The sequence below is a fragment of the Equus asinus genome, chromosome 5 (genome assembly GCF_041296235.1).
Source record: "Equus asinus isolate D_3611 breed Donkey chromosome 5, EquAss-T2T_v2, whole genome shotgun sequence".
NCBI lineage: Eukaryota > Metazoa > Chordata > Mammalia > Perissodactyla > Equidae > Equus > Equus asinus.
The window spans coordinates 59,478,263-59,503,940 of NC_091794.1; the positions used below are offsets into that span (position 1 = coordinate 59,478,263).

The 25,678-nt window shown below is 43.1% G+C and overlaps 1 protein-coding gene across 6 annotated transcripts; it reads left to right on the plus strand.

The window, feature by feature from the left end:
- Positions 1 to 5,235: 5,235 nt before the first annotated feature.
- CCNL1 (cyclin L1) lies at positions 5,236 to 25,315 on the plus strand. Of its 6 annotated transcripts, none has more exons than XM_014861903.3 (11): positions 5,236 to 12,493; positions 12,737 to 12,811; positions 13,287 to 13,396; positions 19,016 to 19,136; positions 20,248 to 20,312; positions 22,039 to 22,138; positions 22,247 to 22,351; positions 22,448 to 22,589; positions 22,825 to 22,936; positions 23,033 to 23,131; positions 23,866 to 25,315. In XM_014861903.3, exons 1-11 carry the CDS (start codon positions 12,191 to 12,193, stop codon positions 24,212 to 24,214), a joined length of 1,581 nt encoding a protein of 526 aa, XP_014717389.2. In that variant the 5' UTR covers positions 5,236 to 12,190; the 3' UTR covers positions 24,215 to 25,315. The 6 variants fall into 6 exon arrangements, with proteins under 6 accessions (XP_014717389.2, XP_070365706.1, XP_014717393.1 ...); XM_070509605.1 differs by lacking the exon at positions 20,248 to 20,312 and adding an exon at positions 20,343 to 20,367 and having other exon boundaries at positions 12,055 to 12,493; XM_014861907.3 differs by lacking the exons at positions 22,448 to 22,589; positions 22,825 to 22,936; positions 23,033 to 23,131; positions 23,866 to 25,315 and adding an exon at positions 20,551 to 20,564 and having other exon boundaries at positions 12,055 to 12,493; positions 22,247 to 22,265.
- The last annotated feature ends 363 nt before the right edge of the window (positions 25,316 to 25,678 follow it).

Below are 25,678 nucleotides of genomic sequence, written 5' to 3' on the forward strand. Positions count from 1 at the left end.
TAGTTAAAACATCCTTCACCTCACGTAATTACCACATTTGTTGTGGCTGTTATGTTGAAAACTCTGAAGATCTCTCTTATTGGGAAAACTAGATAACCACATTCAGAAAAATGCAACTGGACCCCACTCACAAAAATAAACTTGAAATGGATTAAAGACTTAAACATAAGATCCATAAAACTCCTAGAAGAAAACACAGGACAAAGCTCCTTGACATTGGTCTTGGGAGAGACTTCCTGGATATGACACCAAAGGCACAGGCAAGAAAAGCAAAAATATCAATAAGTAGGACTACATCAAACTAAAAAGCTTCTGGACAGCAAAGGAAACAACCAACAAAATGAAAAGGCAACCTACAGAATGGTAGAAAATATGCACAAATCATATAACTGATATGGGGTTAATATAAAAAATATATAAAGAATTCATCTAACTCAACAGCAAAAAAAACCCAAACACGATTAAACATGGGCCGAGCACCTGAATAGACATTTTCCCAAAGACAACATATAAATGGCTAACAGGCACATGAAAAGGCACTCCACATCATTGATCTTTAGAGAAATGCAAATCAAAACCACAAGTTATCACCTCACACCTGTTAGAATGGTAATCATCAAAAAGACAAGAAAGGGGCCGGCCTGGTGGCACAGAGGTTAAGTGCGCACGTTTCACTTCGGTGGCCCGGGGTTCGCCAGTTTGGATCCCGGGTGCGGACATGGCAGTGCTTGGCAAGCCGTGCTATGGTAGGTGTCCCACATATAAAATAGAAGAAGATGTGCACGGATGTTAGCTCAGGGCCAGTCTTCCTAAGCAAAAAGAGGAGGATTGGCAGCAGATGTTAGCTCAGGGCTAATCTTCTCCCCCCTCCCCTCCCCCCCCCCCCCAAAAAACAAGACCACAGATAACAAGCCTTGGCAAGGGTGTGAAGAAAAGAGTACTCTTGTGCACTGTTGGTGGGAACGCAAATTGATAGAGCCACAGGGAAAACAGTATGGAGGTTCCTAAAAATTAAAAATAGAACTGCCATATGGTCCAGCAATCCCACTTCTGGGAATATCGCCAAAGGAATTGAAATCAGGATCTGAGAGAGACATCTGCACTCCCCTGTTCACTGCAGCATTATTCACAAGAGCCAAGATATGCAAACAACCTAAGTGTCCATCAATGGATGAATGAATAAAGATGTGACACATATATGTCACATCTTCTTATTCATGTCCAATACCTATCTATCTATCTAGGAATACTATTCAGCCATGAGAAAGAAGGAAATTTTGCAGTTTGTGACAAGTTGGGTGAAACTTGAGGGCATGATGCTAGCGAAGAAAGTCAGAGAAAGACAAATACTGTGTGCTATCACTTACCTGTGGAATCTAAAAAACCTGTTAAAAACAAAATTCAACCAAGTAAATCTGAAGCTCTAATTGGCTTTATGAAGCAATTCTTGAATGGAGCAGTATTCCATCTAGAAAGTAGAAGGGCACTCCCAGGTGTTGTACAAAAGGGATGGTTTTTATAGGAAGAAGGGTGGGCCAAGGAAGTCATTAGCAAATGAAAAGAGAGGGTTAGTTTGGGCCAGGACCTCTTCTTGGGGAGGGAACTGGCATGGGTTTTACCACCCAGATTACCTCTTCTTCCTCTGGAGGATGGAGACGGCCTATGCAACAGATCACCTTACTACTGCTTGACCAGAAAATTCCAGACTGGTTGGTTAAGATTACATTTCTGGGAAAAGTTAAAACTGCAATTAGATCAGGTATTAAATCTAGGTTTGGTTTCATGGGCTTTTGGCACAAGTGATACCATTTTGGGCTGTGGTTTTCTTCTTAACAAAGCCAAACTCAGCCAGACAGTAGAGTGGTGGTTACCAGGGGTTTGGCGGGGGGGGGGGGGGGGGGGTGGAAGAAATGGGGAGACAGAGGTCAAAGGGTACAAACTTCCCAGTTATAAAATTAATAAGTTCGGGGGAATCTAATGTATAGCATGGTGATTATAGCTAATAATACTGCATTACATACTTGAATGCTGCTAAGAGAGTAGATCTTAAGTATTTTCACTACAAAAAAGAAATGGTAATTATGTGACAGGGTGGAGGTGTTAGCTAATGCTACGGTCGCAATTATTTTGCAATATATAAATGTATCAAATCAGCACTTATACAATGTGACTTGTCAATTCTATCTAAATAGAGCTGGGAGAAAAAGATTTACTCTCTAAGCAACTTTCAAGTAAAACTAAAACATAAACCAGACTTCAGGAGTAATTTCAAATGCTTTAGCAAAATACGAAATATGTTTCCAATCAATTTCTGCAAGTTTCTGTTCACCAAGCAGAATAAGACAAACACCAAAGAGATAAATTGGTGGTAAGAGAGCATACTTCAGTCAGTTGGCATGAGTATGTTGTAGTGAATTCTATTTTTCATTTTAAATTTGATAGTCTTTATCATCAGACATGTTCGCTCAGAGATGAGGTCACTGGAAACAGCAGAAACTGGGCCTCCTTGGAGGTCTGTAATGTCAGGCAAGTGACTCACCGGGCTTTAGGTTCCCCGAGTGTAGAGCCAGAGTAACAGCATCCGCTGGCAGAACTGGGAACAGGTGCTGCCACACTGAGAGGCCCACAGGGTGGCCTTGTAGTCTGGAAACACTGATGCATTATTTTATTTCACACAGAGCCCCTGTGATTACTTCCTCTGGGGAAGCTAAAGCTACAGGTTTATCCCAGGAAAGCCCCAAATCCTCTGAGGAAAGGCATCACTGAGGCCTGCGCCGGGACTGAGGGGGAATAGTGTGTGTTTCCGGAGTTTTACAGAACCTACAGCTCCGCTGTCATTTCGAACTGAGTTTGGCATCATTTAGAGCACCTGTTTATGTATAGATTATTTTTCTCCTGTTTCTGATTCTAAACAGCTCACCACACACTCTTTTCTTCACTATTCACACACACACACAGACTCCTACCCTCACTGAACAGCTATGGAAGCGGAAGGCAGCTCTTACTAGAGGAAATTTTATATCTATCTATGAACTCCCCTCCCCAAAATCAAACCTTAAAGCAAGAAAATAATCCTTATGAAAATCAACTTAAGTTGGTCTATTTCTCTTTACGGCCATTTAAGGGAGAGGCATTTAAAGGAGAGGAAGGAAAGGCTGGCTCAACTATCAACAAAACAGGGGAAGTTAAAGAAACAGAGGAAGTAGAAGGGCGCGCGAGAGAAACACACACACGAGGAGAAGTCAGGGGGAACCACGGTTGCAGAAAGGGGAACAGACGCGGGAGGGCGACGGCCGGAGGGAGCCGGCGTAGCCCCGCCCGGCCCGCGGCGCGTCGGAAACCTTCCAGTCTGTTTCATCATCTGTAAAAGGGGGACAAAACCTGCGCCCTTTTGAAGCTTAAATTCTTACTTTACTTCCAATATACCTTGATTTCCATTTTGGCTTCAAATAGCTTACAAAAGGATTAACCACTCCTGGAAGCTCTTTAACCGCTTTTTACACCGAGCCTCTCCAGATGCCACTCCTGGATAATGCAAACGAAAACTAGATTTCATCTAAAGTAAAATTACACTGATTTCATCAAGCCAGACTAGGTACTGCTTATCCCAGCCTCTATATACAAAGTCGTCATTTTATGGATGCCACCCTTTTTTCCGATTTATACACTAAGAGAACACATAAAAACGACAAGTAAAAGCCTCCAAATAAAGCCGAATAACAACAAATTCTGTAGTTTACTTGGATCAGAACTCCCAGCTTGCAAGTTCAGAGGTGCCCGCATTTTCACCCTTATTAGGAAACCGTAGGAAATTACAAAAGACGGGTCCTTCCCCACAGAGCTTCCGACAGGTCACGAGCGCCGCCCGCCCCGCCGCCCCGCCGCCCCGCCGCCCCGCCGCCCCGCCGCCCCGCCGCCCCGCCGCCCCGCCGCGGCTCGGGACGAAGCGCGAGGGCTCGGCTGCGACGTCACAAGAAGCCGGCGCCGCGGGGGCGAAGGGCGGGCCGGCTGCGTCAGGGCGGCGCGGGGGCGGCAGGCCGGCGGCGGCGAAGGCCGACGACTTAGATCCGGCAGCTGGCGGAGGGAGCCGCTCAACGCGACCGGGTGCGGGAGGGGCGCCGCGCGTGCGCAGGATGGTCCCTGACTCGCCGCCCTTCCGGCTCGTGCGCGGCCTGTCAGGCTCCGGCTTCCTCGAAGTGACGGGGCGGGCGTGCCCCTCCCGCTGGGCCGCGATGAAATGGTTTCGCTCCCGCCCTCGGCAGCCCAGCCAGGCGTCGCCCATGTCCGGTGGCGGAGCTGGGCGCGGCCGTCCCCCGGCCGAGCGCCGTGAGGCCTGGCGTGCGCTCGGTCACTCGATGCCGCGGCGCGGGCGCCGGCGCTGCCAAGCCCACCGTGAGGGGAAGGCCCCCCGACCAGCCCCGGCGCCCTCCCCGCGGAGAGCCCCCTCGAGAGGCGGCCCTGAGTCACCGCCAGAGCCCTTCCGGGAAGCGCGAGCTGCCACCGGTCACTTAAACGCCCTCACCCCGAGCCGCGGGACGCCCGGGGCGCCAGATCAGGGGAGAAAGGCCAGCCGGGGGCGGGCGCCGCGGCCCTCGCGTGAAATCGCTTCCCGCCCAGTATGCCCTCGGCCCAGGGGGAGACCGGTGGGATGGCAGCGTCTGCAGCCCAGAGCTGCTCAGAACAGATTAAACCCCGGGATTCCCCCACACAGTGCCTAGAACAGCGCCCCTCCGGCGGCAGCTCTCAATCTGAAGCCGCGCCGGCCCTGCCGGGTGCCTAAAGGCAGCTCCATCGGCGGCCCGCCGCGTGTGAGGACGGGCCCCCTTATTCTGTCCTGAGGACCAGGTGTACGCTAGGTATTCTTAAATCGAAAGGCGAAGCAGTCAGTGACCCCGCCGACCTGGCACGCCGGCCCTGGGCCCCGCTCGAGCGAGCCGCTGTCACCAGACTGAGGGAGCGCGCTGCGCTGTGCAGTCACGCTGTGTCGGCGGGAGGCTGCCCCCGGGGCGGAGGAGTTAGAAACCTCGAGTCCTTTCCCGATTTGTGAACAGAAAAACCTTGTGTGTTAGTTTCAAGGTGTGGCAGATGAGCAATATCCGGTTACGCAGTGTGTGCGTGTGTCACTGTCGCTGTGAGGAAACACGTCCCTGAGGCAAAACCAGACTGAATCTCCATGGGTCTAATGTCACAACGTAAATATTTAAATCAGCCCAAATAAAATTTCCTCTGAGGCGCCTTCTGGAGGGTCTGGAGAAAGCTTGTTGAGGTTGCACAGTGAGCTGCCCGAGCTGTCCGCGCGGCGTGGCAGGTGTCACGCCTGTGCTGGGGAACCAGCCTCCCGACGCCCGTGGGTGCTGTCAGGACGGGACGCTGGGCCCGCCGGCGGGAACCGGAGTCCTCCTCTGGGCTCTGCCGTCCGTCTGAAACCTCGGCCGTGGCTTCGATCCTCAGCTTCCCTCCCCGCGCATTTAGCGTGGTCTGTGTCCCGCTCCACATTCTCCGGGGGATTTTGCCCTTTGTTTTAGCATTTGATGTCCCGTGTGCTGGTCGGTCTTCACCACTTCCACTTCCATCTCAGCACCGTGGAATAACACAGATTAACGAGGACTGACTAGAGATTTGTTGAAATGAGTCCAACTCGAAGAAGTTTCCTTGTGGACCATTTTTCTTGGAAACATTGTAAGATTTGTGGTTTTGTGTTTTTTTCTGGTGGGGAAGATGGTCTCTGAGCTAACATCTGTGCCACTGGTCCTCCATTTTTGGATGTGGGGCACCGCCACAGCATGGCTTGATGAGCCGTGCACAGGTCTGTGCCCAGGATCCAAACCTGCAAACCCCAGGCTGCCGAAGCAGAGCATGTGAACTTGACCACTGCGCCACCTGGCAGCCCTGAGACCTGTTATTAAGAATGCTATTTGTTGCCAAAGAATCATCCCACAGATTATTAATTACAAACGTTTTTTTCTTTTTGAGGGAGGTTAGCTCTGAGCTAGCATCTGCTGCCAATCCTCCTGTTTTTTGCTGAGGAAGACTGGCCCTGAGCTAACATCTGCATCTGTGCCCATCTGCCTCTACTTTATACGTGGGATGCCTGCCACAGCATGGCCTGACGAGTGGTGCATAGGTCTGCACTAGGGATCTGAACTGGCAGACCCCCAGCAGCCAAAGTGGGATGTGTGAACATAACCACTGTGCCACTGGGCCAGCCCCTATTAATCACAAAGTTGTAAAGGTACCTTTTGTTGTTAGTGCCATCAAGTCGATTCAGACTCCTATGGATCTTGTGTACAGCAGAGTGGAGCCCTGCCAGCCTTTTTTGCACCATCGTCTCACCATCCAGCACTACATCAGACAATGCTCCACTGCTGTTCACAGGGGTTTGAGGGCCAATGTTTTTCGGGAGTCGGTGGCCAGGTCCTTCTACTTAGTTTTAGTTTGGAAGCTCCACTGAAACGTGTCCACCATGGGTGACCCTGCTGGCATGTGAAATACCTGTGGCAGAGCTTTCAGCATCACAGCAACACGCAGCCACCACAGTATGACAACCAACAGACAGGGTGTGGTGCCCTGACCAGGAAAGGAACCCAGGCCGCAGTGGTGAGAGCGCTGAATCTTAACTACTAGACCACCTGGGCTGGCTAATGGTACCTTTACAGTGGATAAATCTGGTGGATACCATCTTAACCAAATGGTTAAAAGTAACCAAAAATTGGACAATAATTGGACATCATGTGCCCCTTGCTGTAAAGCTTGGAGAATACCACACCATCTATGGAGTATTCCTGGAAAAATGTTTAGCCTGAATCTAATCATAATGACACAGTCAAATCCAAATTGAGGGACTGCTCCAAAACAGAGGTCTGTAATCATGAAAAATATCATAAGACAAAAACGCTAGAGAATTGTTGTAGATTAGAGAGACATGACAACTCTATGCAGGGAACTTGATGTGGGGCGCTTTTATGTTTGTTTCCTAATGTTCAAAATGGCTAAGGTGTCCTTTGGAATCCCAGAGTTGCTTCCTGCTCCTGTTGATAAAACTAATTAAATGTGTAGGGAGCTTTAGCAAAGCTGATTCTTACTATTCCTAAAAGTTTAATCAGTGAAAGTCTGCTTGTGTTGAATGTTTACTGAAAACAGAAATACTAAAAACAGAGTCAGCTACTTCTTTGCTCAAAATTAAATTATAACTCAATCCTTGCAAGGAAAATGGAATCATTCTTTAAAATGTCATTTTCAGGAACTTGCTAGGTCCTTCCTATTTTAAATTGCCCAGCCCCAGAGGGAAACAAAGAATAACAAAATGAAATTACTAGAAAAGCTTGAAGAAGTAAATGTTCTTTTTTTTTTTTTTTGAGGAAGAGTCGCCCTGAGCTAACATCAGTTGCCAATCATCCTCTCTTTTTTTGCCTGAGGAAGACTAGCCCTGAGCTCACATCTACGCCAATCTTCCTCTACTTTGTATATGTGGGACACCTCCACAGCATGGCTGATGAGTGGAGCAGGTCCACACCCAGGATCCAAACCCAACCAACCAGGGGAGGAGGTGAAGGGGGGTGGGAGACACTGATTAGTTTGTGAGCTAGGGTAGAAGTCAGCCCCACCCAAATGACCTACCCTAGGAATGGAGAAGTTGTGGGTCCCCAAGGGAAAACGGAAGAAGGCAGACTGGACGCTGGGCAGGCTAAAACAACGGTTGTCCACCATATTTCTCAACACGCCCAGCAGTCTCATACCTCCCTGACCTGGCTCCTGTTTTCTCTCTGCCTAAAACGCTCTTCTACAATTATTCTCCTGACAAATGCCTATGGAGTCTTTAAAACAGAGGCCAGGGGCCGCCTCATGGCCAAGTGGTTGAGTTTGCGTGCTCCACTTCAGTGGCCAAGGGTTTCACTGGTTCGGATCCTGGGCACGGACACAGTGCCACTCGTCAGGCCATGCTGAGGTGGCATCCCACATGCCACAACTAGAAGGATCTACAACTAAAAATATACAACTATGTACCGGGGGACTTTGGGGAGAAAAAGAGAAAACTTAAAAAATCTTTAAAACAAAGACCATAAATAACTTTTTTGCCACCTTCTTTGCTTGTCCATAAAATTATCCCATCCTGGGAACCATCTCTCTACCTTGTACCTATTTCTATTATCAGACTGAATTGGAAATTCTCTCAAAACAATTGCTCACTATTAAAAAAAAAATTCAAAGAGTAACGCTACTCAGAGTGGCCCATGGTCTGGCACCAAACTCTGAACTGTTTCTTATCAGTCCTCAATGAGATAGATACAGAAATGGAGAGTAAATGTCTAGGAACTTTTATGGCAATTTGACAGAATAACTTTGTCTGTTAAACATAATAATAAATAATTCAGGCTTTCATTTTCAATGTTTTTTAAAATTTCATTTTACTAGTAATACATCTTTATTGGATTTTACAAAAGTATCATTCCAAACCAGGTTGGAAGAATTGTTCCTTCACCATTGGCAGTTTGAGAAGCATTGCAATAGAGAACTATACAAAGGAAAACGTGAAAGCCCCTTCCCACCTGTCTGTATTCCCCAATCTCACCGAAACCCTCGCATCACCTTCCCCAGAGGTAACAGCATGCCTATCCTTCCACATATCTATCTATGTACAATATATATATAGTTAATTTCATATAGAAAAGTGATCACACTATACAAATCATTGAGCTGGAACTTCCTTTTGTTCACTTAATAATGTATCCCATAGATCCTTCGAAATTTAAAAAGCATTAGCCAAAATTGTCCCATTTATATACGTGTGAATTACCTGCAAACTCCTTGAAGGCAGAATCTGTCTGATTGATCAACATCCCCAAAGCGAGGAATACTTACGAGCCTGGTACTTTCTTGTCAATAAACAAATAAGAGTTTAAAAATAAATGAATGAATGAATGAATACAAACTGTTCACAGTTGGCACACCAAAAGTCCCTGGTGGCCAACATCAGGTAGACAATGTGCATTTCCAAGGATTGGAACATGAATTCCTGTATAACCATCTCACTCGACAACAACGTATTGCGGTGTTGTTAATATCATCATTTTATTGGTGAAAAAACTGAACTTAAATAATTGCCTAAAGAATTTAAGCAAATTAAGTAGTTTGCCTAAAGTTGCAAACTGTTAAGTGATAGGATTTCTTTTCCTCCAGCAAGTTAACTCCAGAGCCTCCAGCACGCTCCACCACTGGTTCTGCTTTCTCCATACCGAGATTTGGAAAAGAGAGCAAGTCATCTATGCTTTCAAGCCTCGCTGCCTAGCAGTTGCAGCATCACCTGGGAGTCTGTATGGAAATGAGGACTCGGGCTCCACCCAGACATACTGAATCAGAATTAAGTTTAACAAAACCCTCACGTGATTTCTATGTATCCTAAAGTTTGAGAAGCATTTCTTAAAGAATATCAGGAAATGGTAAATCTCATTGCATTAGTTTTCTGTAACTACTACAAAAAATTACAACAAACTTACTGGCTTACGGCAACACAAATTTATTCTCTTACAAGTGCTGTAGGTCAGAAGTCCTAAATCTGTTTCACTGGGCCAAAATCTAGGTGTTGGCAGGCCAACACTCCCTCCATCTGTTTGGAGGGCACACCAAAAACCCGTCTCCTTACTCTTGAATATGAGAGTCATAAAAAATTTTTTTAACCCTTGTCCTTAATACAACCTTGTGGAGCAGAGCCACTAGACCCATTGCTTTCCATCCTCCGAATCAGTCATAGATTTTTTAAAAAAGAAATTAAAATTAAAAATAGCATCACAGTTTGATGAATTAATGCTAAGCAAACAAAACGTTGGTCAACCCCCTCGACCACCTTTGTTGAAGCTGAAGCGGGGAACAGTGAAAAGTCATATCTATTGGATATCGTTTGAGGTACAGCCAGAAGAGAGTGAAAAATGGGCACAAAGATGTGGAATAGTCTGGGTGGTTCTGCTCTTCTGGAAATGACTGCCAGACACAGCAGGTGGGGCGCAGGAAGGTCCACTGGGAAGATATCAGGAGTAGAGCACATGACCCCTCCATGTCCCAGAATTTCTCCCTTCTATGCTTGTGAACTTTTTTCGGTTAATCATGGACCTAGAGGGTAAAAATATAAAACATATCAAGACATCACCAAGTCAGCTTATTGGAGAGGCGTGGTGGAAGACCCTCAAAAGAAGAGAAAAACTTCCATTAAGAAATAGTCTTGGGGAGCCAGCCTGGTGGTGCAGCAGGTAAGTTCACTCAATCTGCTTTGGCGGCCTGGGGCTCAACGGTTTGGATCCTGGGTGTGGACGTGGCACCGCATGGCAAGCCATGCTGTGGTAGGCACCCCACATATAAAGTAGAGGAAGATGGGCACGGATGTTAGCTCAGGACCAGTCTTCCTCAGCAAAAAGAGGATTGGCAGCAGATGTTAGCAGATGTCAGGGCTAATCTTCCTCAAAAAAAAAAAAAAAGAAATAGTCTTAAAAACAAGTTAGATCATATTACTCTCAAGTCATTACAAACATAGGTGTTGATTTCATGGAAGCTCAATGTTTCAGTGAAGCAATTATCAACTAGTTTCTTTTTAAATAATTGAAGACTCACAAGAAGTTGTAAAAACAGCAGAGTTCTTGTGTACCATTCACCCAGCTTTGGGCAATGATACTTGCACAACCATAGCACATCATCAACTAGTTTTTAAAGACTTCAAAGTTTGTTACAGTATTTCAAATCCTTCCCGACTACTGGGGAGGGTAGTTTCTGGGGAAGCAGCCTAGTCAGGAAGGTGAAGGAGGTGACACGCAGACGTTAAGTGCTTGGGCCAGCACCACAACTACACTCTCCCGGAGGAACGTTTCTCAACCTGGCTGAACATGCGAATCACTGGAGGATGGGCAGAATCCCCCCTGGCTGGGCACACCGCAAGTCAGCTACATCAACCTCTGCGGGGAGGGCTCAGGCGTCCGTATCTTTCAAAAGCTCCTCAGAAGCCCCGCCAACGTGCAGCCAGGGCTCAGAACTACTGAGCAAAGGCTTTACTAAGGTTGACTGGATACTTTTTTTTTAAATGAGGTTTTCAAGTATGTTTTACTTTGACATCATTGAGAAATACTGAAATGTACTCAAAGTCCCTTTGCTCTATAGCACTTATCATAACTAAACAAATTAAGGCTTAAGACCGAGCTATGTTACCAGAAAGACACGGGGCTTCTCATCCCTGGGCAAAAGTCTGAGAAGTTCAAGCGTGGGATAAACGGATGGCTGGAGTTAACCGAGATCTACTCCTTTTCCTCCAACTCTAGACTCCCGCAGTTTGGATCAGTATCATTGTTTCTACTCCAAATTTGAGGAAATTTTTGTGAACTGCTAGCTAACATCTCAGAGAAAATATAAATGAATGGGTTTCTCCTGTCCCGCCCGCTGGCAGAAACCACGTGACACGCAGACTCTGCAGAACCAGACCACCTGGGGAGAGCCCTCGCCCGGGGGACCGGCCGCATCACCGCCAGCCGGGCCCGCGCCGCGCGGCCGAGCTTCCCCAGCGACGCCCGAGAGCAGCCCTCCTCCAGGCCCCCGAGCTTCTCGGCCGCCGATGTAGTCCACAGCCCTCTTTTCTAGGCATACTGTAAAGCAGCCCTGTCCGGATCCCTCGCCGGGCGCTTCAAATGACAAGCCCGTCCGCGCGCACACAGTGACGCGCCCACCCGCCGGCGCGGCCGAGGTCGGCCGACCAGGCCTCTAGACGCGGGCCCGCGCGAGCCGGGGAGCGCGGAGGGCAGCGGGGCGCGTCCTGGACACGCTACGGCGCCCTCCAGCTTGGAGAGAGGGCGTCTTGTAAAGCTCCCTTATTGTTCCTGTGGCTCAAAATACGACAAGCAAGGAGGCTCGGACCTGTTTTAGCCAAAGAGACGGCCTCTGGACCACTCGGGCCGCAGCGGAGAGGTCATCCAACACACCCGGAGGCCCCCAGCTCGCAGTCGGCCCATCCCGGGCCGGCGGGCGGCGGCGCCAGGGCGCAGGCGTGGCCTGAGGGACTAGTTGGCGCGCCGGCCGGCGTGGTGACGTCAGGCGGAAGCGCACGCTGCGTGAAGCCGCGGCACTCGGCGGTCACGGGAAGATCCGTCGCGCCGAGGACGCTGGTTAGTCTCGCTCCGGGTTCCGGCTGCGTCGGGCGTGCGTGCAGCTCGCAGAGACGATGGCGTCCGGGCCTCACCCGACCGCGACCGCTGCCGCCGCCGCCTCGTCGGCCGTCCCGAGCGCGGGCGGCTCCAGCTCCGGGACGACGACCACGACGACGACCACGACGGGAGGGATCCTGATCGGAGACCGCCTGTACTCGGAAGTTTCGCTCACCATCGACCACTCGCTGATCCCGGAGGAGCGGCTCTCGCCCACCCCGTCCATGCAGGACGGGCTCGACCTGCCCAGCGAGACGGACCTGCGCATCCTGGGCTGCGAGCTCATCCAGTCGGCCGGCATCCTCCTCCGGCTGCCGCAGGTCAGTCTCCGGCCGGCCGGCGCCCTCCTCCGCGCCGCCGCGTCCCGGCGCCGTCCGCACGGCGCTCGGGCTCCTCGGTCGCGGTCCCGGCGGGGCGGGGGCGGCGGCGGCGGCGGCGGCGGCCCGGCCCGCCTGGCCGGCCCGGCGGGGAGGGAGGGAGGGAGCGAGCGGCGGCACAAAATGGCGGCGGCGCCGAGCGGGCCCGCCTGACCCTGCGCTTCCGGTCTCCGCTCTCGTCTGCAGGTGGCGATGGCAACCGGGCAGGTGTTGTTTCACCGCTTCTTCTACTCCAAGTCCTTCGTCAAGCATAGCTTCGAGGTGAGCGCCGCGGGGCGGAGAAGGGGCTTTCTCCCCCCGGAAATGGGGAGGGCGGGCGGTGTCCGCATCGGCCTCCAGGAGGGAGGGGTTAGGGGAGGCCTTTGTCCTAGTTCTCACCCCGGTAGGAGGGGCTTCTGGAGTGTGGTTAGCAAGCTAGACAGTGGATCCTGAGCCCGGGTGCGCGCTTATCAAGGGAGAGAGTTTTCGACCAAATGGAAAACTCCTGTGAGACTGAGCTTGACTCTGGATTCGAAATTAAGAGGAATTAAGCGATAAAGAGAGAGCAGTGATAGTGTAGTTGGTAAGCTTGTGGTCTAAAGAGGTAGTGTTAGTTCACCAAAGGCTGTGCAAATCGTGTCCTAAAGCGTCTTCAACGAAGATAAGTCTGTTAGGCTTCGAGAGGGGGCCCTTTTCCCTAACTTCACCTGATAGTGTCGTAACCTAACAGCTTTTATGGGCTTGTGGGTTCTTTCAGATTGTTGCCATGGCTTGTATTAATCTTGCATCAAAAATTGAAGAAGCTCCCAGAAGAATAAGAGATGTGATTAATGTATTTCACCATCTACGCCAGTTAAGAGGAAAAAGGTAAGATTGGCATTATTGAACGCAGCATCTCTTGATACTAACCATCAAATCAAAACATTTCTTTCTTCTCAAGTTAAAACCGATGCAAAGGAAAATTGACTTTAACTTAGGTGTTAAAATTCACATAGGAGCACACTGATACTTAACTTAACTTGGAAAACCCACAATTAACCAGCTATCTGAAGTTTGTAGAGGCAGTGGCATTTATGGACAATCCTAACAGTGCTGTGAAGCCAGTCCTGTGGCTTAAGATTAAACAAGAAAGGGAATACGTTTGGCTCAAGTGTGAGTGTATTCTGTAAGTTATTTACTCCCTCCCCTCTCTGGAAGACTGCAAGCTGGAAGTTTAAACACTGCAGTTCAAGTTAATATTGAGGTTGGCTTTTGTTAGAGTACTTCTCCACATTGAACCACGATATATCGAATAATACCGGATCTGAAAGGACTGCAGGATAAAGTTTGAAGTTTGAAGTCAAAGGGATTAAACAGGTATTTTGTTTTGGTCAGATATAGTCTTTAGTGAGTGGGTTAGAATAATCATTGATTGGGTTGCATTTAGATAAGGCCCATCTATTTGATCTTGTAAGAAACTAGAGATGAAAGTGTGTCATCTTTCTGGTGTTGTGGCTACATGATAACACTTTTTGTGGACCTGAGTGTTCGCATGAGGCTCTACCAAAGAGTTTTAGTTACAGGGCTTCCTGGGTCTACAGGTGACTTCTAGTACATGCAGCAGAAGGATATACTTGGTGTAGATTAGCTTGTGTTCACCTTTAAAGAAATTGTGGTGATGTTAGACAAATTTGTTTTGAGTTGAAAGGAAGTTAGTTATAAAAGGATTTTAAGTTGTTGGGGTTGGGCATTGGTTAGTGCCAAATTAGTATCCTGCTTGAGTGGTCCTTGTTGGCTGAATCTGTAAGTTGGCAGTAATGGAACTATTCAGTGACAGGCAAATAGTAAAGTAACATTAAAGCGATTAGTCTACTTAAAAAGTCTGCTACCCAGATAGTTTTCACAGCATTTTTTTCAGTTTTCTTACATACTTTTTTTTTTCCCTTGGCCATCTCTTCTCATTCACCCTAACCATGTTCAGGCATAGACTAATTTTTTATTTTGTTTAAAATATCTTTTAGCTTCTTGGTGAGGAATCTCTGGAAATTGGGAAGATTTCAAATTGGTATTTAGTATGGTTTGAGCTAAAATTTGTAGATATCCAGCCGATTCTTCAGGGTCTTTAAAATAAAATGCCTCTTATAAAAAGGCTCTTTATCTTTAGTCAAAGGATTCTGTGTTTGCTTAAAGGAAGTAGTTTTCTGTCTTCTGTTAGTCTTCTTTGAACCACTGAGCCAACTGTTATGTTATTACTTAGAATGATAATTTACTTTGAAATTTTTCTGAGACTTAGATTCTTCCTTGATGTCAGAGTAGGTCTTAACTATGAAAACTTCGGAATTTAAGACATCTCACTTGACTGTTGTGTCTGATGTAACAGTACTTTTTTTTTTTTGGTCATTATTACAGAGAAAATGATTTTTGTCTCAATCCTAGAAGTCTGATTATAGCATGAAATTTAAAAGGAGTTAATTGCATGGAAGCCCTTTTTTAAAGCAGGATGTAAAAGTGTTTCTATGCATATTACAAGTTTACTCAGACGCGTAACTTGTATATGTTATTAACTTCAACTCTTTTTTCCCTTGCAACCGACTATACAGCGACCAGCTACATTTACCAAAGCCTGGGTGATGTGGAGTGGTACATAGAGATGAAGCTGTCGTCATGGCAACAGTGAGTGAAGTATCGAAAATCCCCAAGGAGAAGCCAGTGCTCTGAGAATAGGTCACTGGAATCGGGGACTAACAGGTTGGCCACTGGTGAACCATTTAGAAAAACTCCTGTTTCCTGTTATAAGCTTTTGTCTTTGCTGTCCAAGTTATTAAAACCATAGCTTACTGTTTTTTTGCGTAGATGAATGTCATTAGAAAGTACTATCAGTATCACACTTTAGGTAGATAGGGTATACCAGTTTATCTTAATGATGCTGTTTATTTTAACCTAGTTTATGTGTAGCTTTAAACGGTAGTGTGACCTTGATTATTACAGAGGAACCATCATTTTTGTAGCCGTTAGGTCATTGTGTTTCGGTCCTGGCTACATATTAGAATCCCCAGAGGAGCTTTTAGAAAGTACCAGGGCCCAAGCCCTATCCTGGATTATTTGACTTTTTCCATTCAATTTTTTGTAGTTTGGTAATAGTTTTTTAAGCTCAGAATAAATGGCTGAATTTAAAGGGAAGATCACTTTTTTGTTTTAACAATTTAGAATTACAGTTTGCATTTGAGATGCAGCATATTCCCAACAAATTAAGGATTTTCTGTAGTTTTAAGGATCCCACAGTTTATTTAAAAGAAGACAATTAAGTTTTCAAAGACTGGTGCAGCCACTCAGTGGTGAATGTGGTGTGGTGTTTTGAAGGTGTATAGATCACTGATAAGAGTTGGAAAGGTCCTAAGTGGTCTTGTCATTTAGTTGAATCGCTGCAGTTTATGTTGCTGTCTGTAAAGGTGTGGCCTTCAGTTTGTTTAAACACTGCTAAAGAAAGAATGTTCCTTTGAAGTAGGCATTACAAATTTCTGTATATTGAGCAGCAGTCTCTGTCTCCTTAGAAACTACTTATCTCGTTTTAGTAGTATAGCCTCCTGAAGAAATAGTTGAAAATTTTTTTCAGTCCTTCCATGTGGTGAGACTAATCATGTTTGGACCACTTAATCCTAATTTTTCCCCTTTTTTTGTTAAGTTGTATTTCACCTAAATTGATCATGCTCAAGGAAAAACAGCTATTCTAAGAGACCAGATAATAAACTTCAAATGACCAAAGCCCAAGATGTCCTATTAACATTAAACTTTGAAAATAGTTTTTCATATGAATTAATCTGAAAAATCTGACAAAAAGCGAGAGAGGTAGAGTTTGATTTGGCTGTTCGTTGATAAGGAAAATTATCGTTCTCTGAATAGATGGTTTCTTTCTAAAAGATTAAAAATGATGCCTCATCAGATTTTCGTTGGAAAGGACAGTTGACCTAATTGGGGAAGAGGAAATTCTAGGAAGACTAATTCAGTTTACTGCGCTTGTTACCACAGAAAGGACGCATTGATACTTTGTTAATATAAGTAAAGAAACCACTTGCTTAGATAGTTTTATTGAACTGTTTCTAACTGCTGATTTGTGGGACACATTTTTCCATTTCTGATACAAAGTAATCTTTATAAGGTTTGTAAATTAATATGTTCATTGAGCCTTCCTTGATTTGTGAGGCAAAACCAATTCTGAACAAATGAAGTAAGAGGTTATACACCCACAAAGTTAACTTTGACAACTGTGGGCAGTAGTAGTCATAAGAAGTTGAGTAATATAGTTGAATTGTAAATTTAATAGGTTTGGTTTCCTTAATCGGTTTTAATATTACTGGGATTTTGACACCAAAAAAGGGAAAAGATTGTGGCAGAATAGATGGAAAATAATTCATGTAAGCAGAATTATTGATCAAGCGTAATTTGGGACCAGATAGTAGCCATATTTCAAGCAAGTGTTTAGCTGGTTAATTCTAAGAAAAATGGATTTTAACAGAATTTGAAGGCAACTCTTAAAGCAAGCTTAGAGAGATAAATGAGTTTGCTCAACATAAATGGGGAAAAGGAGATGAAGCTGCTCTTATAAAATTTTTATTTTTATAGGAATTCTAATAGTGCAGTTTTGGGTCTGCATTATAGGGGGATAAGAGTTCAAGCGTGTGCAGCTATAACACCAGAAGCATTCTATCTCCTAACGCCTGTTGAAGGAGAGCCATCAGAACTAGTCATCAGCTAAAGAGTCGGAGCTGGAGTTGACATTTTTCCAGATTTCTTGCTGTGATAAAACCTGAAAAGTCATAAACCTTAAGATCTTTGGAACGCGTTTCCTTATATACATTGGTTTGCTCTCATTTGAGTTAGATTCTTTTTTCCCCAACGAGCTGTTAACTTATAACCTACTGTCCTGATAAATGGATTCATTGCTGTATTTTTGTGTTAGAAATCAGCGTCCTCCCCGATTGGTGGCGGCTGATCCTCACTCTTTTCATAGCTGTAATAGGCATTGAATTGAGGGAAGGCCCTCTTCAGCATTGTTAATTTAAGTAACAACTTTCCATTTTGTCACTTTGCCAACTTTTGTCTTGTTTAAATTGATAAAAATCATGTAGAATAATTTGAAATAGTGTAGCAAACGTTCCAGTTTTTATAATTTTAAATGAGAGAACGTAAGGAAAATAAGTATGACAGCTGATTTGTACTCATGTTACTGCAGGGGTGGTTAATGTAGCTTATGTCAGATTGTTTTCTCATCCTCAAGTGGATGTATTTAAATAGGTTTTTTACTTTAAAACATGAGGTTACGTTTTTCTGGAGTTGATGCGCTTGGTGAAATGAGTTGTGAGTTGGGGTAGTATTCAGAATGACTATGTTTTAAAAATAGATTTCGTGTTCTTCCCAGAGCAGAAACTCTTGAATCTTTTGGCTGAAAATGAATTGAGTATGGAGGAAAATATTCTACCCATATACATACGTATAATCAGTGTCTTAATAAAAATGTACTTTTTTGTTGGATCTAAAAACGTATCAAACGAAGGACATTGATTGGTACATTTCATAGGCTTTTAAATAAGTCTTAAGTCCTCACTAAAAACAAACTTCTCAATAAGAAACCAGTTTTGAATTTTAAGACTTAGATAAGATAGTCTTTTAATTGAACGTGCTGTTTCCAAAGCATTGAACTCCTGATAGCCTTCTACGTCCCAACTTTTGAAAGTATCTAAATTTAGTCTGGCACAGAGACCTTGAATGTTCTGGGTCCCTCATTTTGATCTTCTCTTCTCTTTTGCATTTCATACTAAAAATGTTACCTAATAACTACCACTGACCAAAATTAGATCTTGTTTTTGATCACTTTAACTTTTAAATCTGATTTTTAAAACATTCCCTGGTAATTGAGCTGCATCTTTAGTTTTTAGTTTATTTTCTTTAACAGATTTTTAGAACAATTTGTTTAAAGAAATTACCCATTTGTGGGAATCTGGATTACCTAATCACTGTTTCTTTCCCCTAATTTTTATTTTTTGGGCGATAAAACTAGCCAAGAGTTGGTATTTTATAAAATAAGTAAAATTACCATAGTCTTGTGAGGTCTTTACAGTAAATATCTTTGAGCCACATATATTTTGTCATTGTAAAGAGTCTAGAGACTAAATGGACTTCCTGATAAATAAATCAGTCTGTCACTTAAGTTAATATGTATACCCAAAATACAATCTGTATGAAACAAATCGACGAGGATAAATCCAAGAACATTAAAGTGAATTTTTTCATTACAGGGTTGAGTTAGTTTCCATAGGAACTTAGTGTAGAAAGTATATATTTAATTAGCATAACTTGGACAGCACAAGATTAATGCTTTAACTTGTTTGCAGGAGTTTAAAAAGCTGGTTTCTGTTGCCAATAGTTGGTTGGAAGGGAAAATGGAGATGCCACAAATAAAATTTTTTGGATGTGCAAAACAGTTTTGATTTTATTTCTTACAAACTATAGGACTCCAAGTCCCCTGATCCTTGATCAGAACTACATTAACACCAAAAACCAAGTTATCAAGGCAGAAAGGAGGGTGCTAAAGGAGTTGGGATTTTGTGTTCATGTCAAGCATCCCCATAAGGTGAGTTGTAGAGTACAGAAATTAAATTCGTAAGTATTAGGGTTTTCTTTAAAATTTTATTTTTTATGTAAGTTTATATTATGTTCATATTTGAGTGTTAACCTTGGTTTTAAAAAGCATCCTTTTGGATATTGAAGTTTCTTAGTAAAATGAAAGTAAAAAAGACTTGGGGTGAAATCTTCACTCTTTGTTGTGTGGACACAGACAAGTTACTTTTGCTTCTGTGGTTAACCCAGTTTCCCCCCCTATAAAATGGAGTTTGTGAGATACCTCGTTCCAAGGAATGAATGTATATTTGCAAAAGTACCTGGCACGCTACCTGTCCCCTAGTAAAATGCTCAGAGTGTGGCAACTGCTCACTTTTAGTGTTATTGAACATTTATAGGTTTCTCCAGCATCGCTCAGCTTGCGTATGACCAACCTGAGTAATAGCGCACTGGTTACAAGAATGGGTGCTCTCGGGGCAGGACTACCTGGGATAGAAACTTGTCTCTGCCATTAGCTGTGTGACCTTGGTAGATATCGCCATTCCTCAGATTCCGCACGTCTAAAATTGAAAAATGGGAGTGATAGTACAGGTCCCGAAAGATCTGACCTGAACTGAGGTAAAGCTATTAATATATAGTGTTTACTTGTCACACTTCCATGTGATAAGCTTCACAGTAAAAATATTAGTGCTTCATTACTGTAATATCCGCTCTGAGTATTACATATTATGTATTATACCCAGTGTATAACTTTAAAAACATAGTCTCTCGGGTTTTTGGACATGTAGAATTGTACCTTGGGAAATTAAATGAAAGAATCTAGCATCGTGCCCTGTCACACAGTCAGGTGTCCACAAAGAATTAGGTATTATTTTTAATTGATCAACTCCCATTTTTTTCCATACAATTTTGGAACATACTGTTAAACATAATTTTTGTGAAATCTAATGGCATAATAACCCGTTGACTCCTAGGTACATTTTAGGTTGGTCTGTACTATCTGTGCAGTTTTTAGAAGAATTAAAACTTGCACCTAACGTTTTCAGTTACCTATGTTCATTGAACACTGTACTCTGAAAGAACCACCGATATGCTAAATGGAGTTTTTTTCCCTTGTCCTTCAGATCATTGTTATGTATTTACAAGTCTTAGAATGTGAACGTAATCAAACCCTGGTTCAAACTGCCTGGTAAGTTGCTTTTTTACATTTCTTTTCTAGCCAGGAAAACAGAAGCAGAAATAAAGTAAGTTTCATTTTCCCTTTCTAAAACAATGAGATGAGTTTGTTTTGGTGCTTTTTGTTTTTTTGTTTGTTAATTAAAAGGTAAATAATGCTTATTTCTGCTTCCTGTTTTCTTGGCTTGACTAATTACTTTTAATGGAGAACTCAATTTAACTTTCTTCTTTTTTCTACTCTTTAATTAAAGGGTAGTCCATGATGGTAAGTCATAGAACTCTGCCCTCTGCACTTCAGCCCATGACCTCAGGATGGCCTGATTGGCTGCCCTGCTCTCCAGCCAATCCAGTGCAAGCTCTCATCCGAGATTCACTGAAGTGGTCCATATCCATCTGGCAGCATCTTCTAGTTCTGTCGGGGTGTCCAAAGGATTTGTATATTTGTTTCTAGAAGTAACTATTCAACATGCCTGTGTATTTAATGTATACCTGTAACTATCAAAATGAATAGTTCATTTTTGATAGATTTCTTGTTCAGATATTATGAATTAAATGATTTTTTTTGTTAGGAATTTGACTAGATTTCTATTTTTAGTATGTATAGCATGAATTCTATCAAATGAAACCACAACTTGCAGCTTAAAATGGGCATCATTCCCATACTGGATGAATTTCTAGCTGCTGGGTTGTTGCAGGCAATAATATTAGAAGTACTACTTCATTCTTAAAAGACATTGTTAACATAAGCACTGTAGAACTTGGACTTCTGAGATGCAGATGTGTCATTTGGAGTGCTGGCTTATTTAAAGGTAAAACAAGGAGTTTGTGGTCCCACCACAAATACTGTCTCCGAGTCTGTTGATGATGTGCAGGATTTAAATGACGATTTTTATGTTCTGGACTTACGACTGCCCTACTTCTTTTGGACTCAGTAGATAGTAGTAATATTAGCAGAGTCTGTTGATTTTATAAAATGCATGACATTTTTAATATATGTTCTATAAAACAGCAGTTTTCATGGATAAGGATTTTTAAGAAATAGTCTTTAATTTTAATCTTTTAAACAATTTGTAAAATTTCTTCACTACTTTAGGAATGTTGCGGGGAGGGTACACTCAAGAAGAGGTCCAGCAGTTTATTAACTGAAGTAGTTTATTGCTTTTATTAATAGTCACAAAAAAGGTTTATAAACAAGGCTGTTGTATGTATTTATTGCTCTTCACTTCCATACCTAGATTTTCTGAAGTAGCTTAGTTTTCTTAATATAACTTGATGAGTGGTTACTGAAAATGCCTTTTTACCCGTCACAATATTTTGAAAGAACTTGGTTGACACTGCTTTTCATTGTGGATAAAGGAGAGATGGTCAATAATTAATGGCTCGAAGTATTGTTGGAGTGGTTTATCATTTCTGAAAGTTGTCGTGTCTGAATTGACTTTCAAAGCATTGCTTTTCAGATAAATATATTTTCAAAACTTTAGAAGTAAGTTCTATTTGGAATAATAATATGGAATTATTTTAAAGGACTTCGATCATATATACGAAAGTTGAAGAATGATTCTAGTGTTAAATTCTTCTCTTGCTTTTTGAGTTAAGAATTGTTACATGCTAGAATATGAGGATATGAATATGAGTATGAGAAGAAAAAAGAATAAAGTAGATTGAGTCTCCAATTTTATGTAAGCTTCAGAAGAACTGGTTTGTTTATGTACAGAGCTTATGGTTGAAATATTTTTCAGGAATTATATGAATGACAGTCTTCGAACCAATGTGTTTGTTCGGTTTCAACCAGAGACTATAGCATGTGCTTGCATCTACCTTGCAGCTAGAGCTCTTCAGGTAGGTATATATAGCCTGTTTTGTCCTATAGGATAAATCACAAGAATTACCAGTCTTCCTAATAACTATAATGAAAATGTAATCCAAACCATTGTTTTTATGGTTTAGATTCCGTTGCCAACTCGTCCCCATTGGTTTCTTCTCTTTGGTACTACCGAAGAGGAGATCCAGGAAATCTGCATAGAAACACTTAGGCTTTATACCAGAAAAAAGGTAATTGTGTCCACTTGTGTTTATGCTAATGCTTCCTCAGTGCTAAGAATCACAGCTTCTGTGAAGGAGAGTACTAGTTTCATTTCCCTCCAACAGCCGAACTATGAATTGCTGGAAAAGGAAGTAGAGAAGAGGAAAGTAGCCTTACAAGAAGCCAAATTAAAAGCAAAGGGATTGAATCCTGATGGAACTCCTGCCCTTTCAACCCTCGGTGGATTTTCCCCAGCCTCTAAACCATGTAAGGCTCACTCAGAGTTGAGACAACTTGGGCCCTGAGGGGGTATGGTTATTGGAATGCTTCGGTGTTAACAGTTGCATAGAAGCAATGATGTCAGGAAGCCGTTACTGTCTTCTGTCATGGCCGTCAGCTGGAGACTGACACTTGAAAGCATGGTGCTTCAGGTTACATTTAGAAACAACTTTTGGCCCTCTGTTAAATCCTGTAGTTAACGTGTCTTCACGTTTTTTAAAAGCCTCACCAAGAGAAGTAAAAACTGAAGAGAAGTCGCCAGTCTCCGTTAATGTGAAGATGGTCAAGAAAGAACCTGAGGATAAACAACAGGCTTCCAAAAGCCCTTACAATGGGTGAGTATACTTGAGTTAGAAAACTGGCCCAAGGAATCTCTTAATGCTTAAATTCTAACACACTAAGTATGTAACTAAAATATTGTGTTTTTGAAGTGTAAGAAAAGACAGCAAGAGAAGTAGAAATAGCAGAAGTGCAAGTCGATCGAGGTCAAGGACGCGATCACGTTCTAGATCACACACTCCAAGAAGACAGTAAGTACATAATTTTCTCAGGGAAAGCGGGCTTATTTGGAGTCTTGAAAGGTTACTACTTTAAAAAGAAAAATTCAACATAGACTGTTTTCAGCGTTAGGCTGGGTTTAGGCTTTTCACGTGAAGTAAATAATGAGCAGTGGAGTTGGGAAATACGCTCTGCGCATATGTGGCTTGTGTGGTGTGTGGTGGTTCTTAATGACATTCTATTGTACTTGGCCATGATTTTTGGGGAAGTGTGGGGGCTGGCCAAAGCCCTATGGAGATATATGATATCCTTTTTATAATGTGAAAACATTGTTTTTCTGCCTGATTTCAGTTAGAAAATCTGAGTATTTCATTGACCACTTATTAGTAACCAGTAATCAGGTCGACCATAGTCAAAGAATCTTCCCTGGTTAGCTTTATAATTGGATTAGTAGCTACTTGTGGCTCTTCAGTGGCTCCTTTGAGCATGTGGGAGGAGGTAGTAAATAGCATAGTTATCCAGGACACTGTAAAAATTGCTAATTACTCCCCTCCTTGGAGTATAGACATATAGTACATTTGTGTAAGATTTGTCTAATGTGTTACAGGCTGGAGGGGAGGTAGTTGGGGGTGGGGAAATTAAGTCTTCAGTCTGGCCTGTCGTTGGTACAGGTCGATAGTTTTGTTTTGAACCTGTAATGAACACCACAAAAATAATCTGTTCCCACTAGAAATTAAATCTAAACCTTAAATTTTTATTATCTAAGTTACAATAATAGGCGGAGTCGATCTGGAACGTACAGCTCAAGATCAAGAAGCAGGTCCCGCAGTCACAGTGAAAGCCCAAGAAGACATCATAATCATGGTTCTCCTCACCTTAAGGCCAAGCATACCAGAGATGATTTAAAAAGTTCAAATAGACATGGTCATAAAAGGAAAAAATCTCGTTCTCGCTCTCAGAGCAAGTCTCGGGATCACTCAGATGCTGCCAAGAAACACAGGCACGAAAGGGGACATCATAGGGACAGGCGTGAGAGATCTCGCTCCTTTGAGAGGTCCCACAAAGGCAAGCACCATAGTGGCAGTCGCTCAGGACATGGCAGGCACAGGCGCTGACCTTTGAGCATGCATCAGTTCCTGGTTTTGCCTATCTCCAATGTGATGTATGGACTCGTAATCAAAACATTAAAAGCAAACTGATTAGGATTTGATTTCTTGAAACCCTCTAGGTCTCTAGAAACACTGAGGACATTTTCTTTTGAAAAGAACTATGTTAATTTTTTTTTTTTTTCTTTTTGCACATTAAAATGCCCTAGCAGTATCTAATTGAAAACCATGGTCAGGTTCAATTGTACTTACTATAGTTGTGTATTGTTTATTGCTATAAGAACTGGAGCGTGAATTCTGTAAAAATGTATCTTATTTTTATACAGATAAAATTGCAGACATTGTTCTATTTAAGTGGTTATTTGTTTAAATGATGGTGAATACTTTCTTAACACTGGTTTGTCTGCATGTGTAAAGATTTTTACAAGGAAATAAAATACAAATCTTGTTTTTCTAAACTGCTTCAAATACCTTATTTAAATAAATTATTAAAAACAGCAAAATTTTAATAGTAAAATGACTTATTTTTCTGATGCACCTCTTCTTTCCTCTTTTAGTTGTAGTTTGAGATTATTAAAATACAATTGTTTATTGGGAGCTATTATAAAAGCCTTCACTGTCTATAGGAAAAGCAAATAGAGTGGCCCAACAATGGAACATTAAATGTTAGGTGGTAGCACTAAACCAGTCTTGAAGTTGAAACCTGGTTTGCATATAAATAGTACCATAAGGGTAAGTCAGTTCTAAGCACTGTTTCCAAAGTGACCTGCCGCCTTGAACAAGCCAAAGCTTTAACATGATAGTAAATCAGACCCAACTATTGATCTTTAAAGTTTTTCATTAATTGAAATGTTTAGAGATGATTTTTGTCTTTGTTACACGCTCTCAAGGCAGCCCTGAACCGTGGCAGTGCTGTGAATTGAGTTTTTATCTAGGCTAGGAGAATGCAGCGGTCCTGGCTGGCTAAGTAAAATCTGACTGCAAAGAAAACGAAATTTTCTTGGAAAAGCCAGAAGTCATATGTTCAAATGAATGAAGTTACATATTTTGGAAGTGAATTAAGAGATCTTAAGGCCATAATAAATAAAAATTTTTATTACTTTACAGTTAGACTGTTCTCCATTGTCTTTTTTTACCCACCTTGATTACTTGTCCACTAGACTTGGCACAAAATATTTTGTTGCTGTTTCAGAAAGTGAAATACATCCATAAAGAGAAGATTTACTGCCACTAAGGATTTTTTTTAAAAAAAAGCTGCTGGGGCCGGCCCAGTGGCTCAGCAGTTAAGTTCGAACGTTCCACTTTGGCAGCCAGGGGTTAGCCGGTTCGGATCCCGGGTGTGGACATGGCACCGCTTGACATGCTATGCTGTGGTAGGTGTCCCAAGTATAAAGTGGAGGAAGATGGGCATGGATGTTAGCTCAGGGCCAGTCTTCCTCAGCCAAAAAGAGGAGGATTGGCAGCAGATGTTAG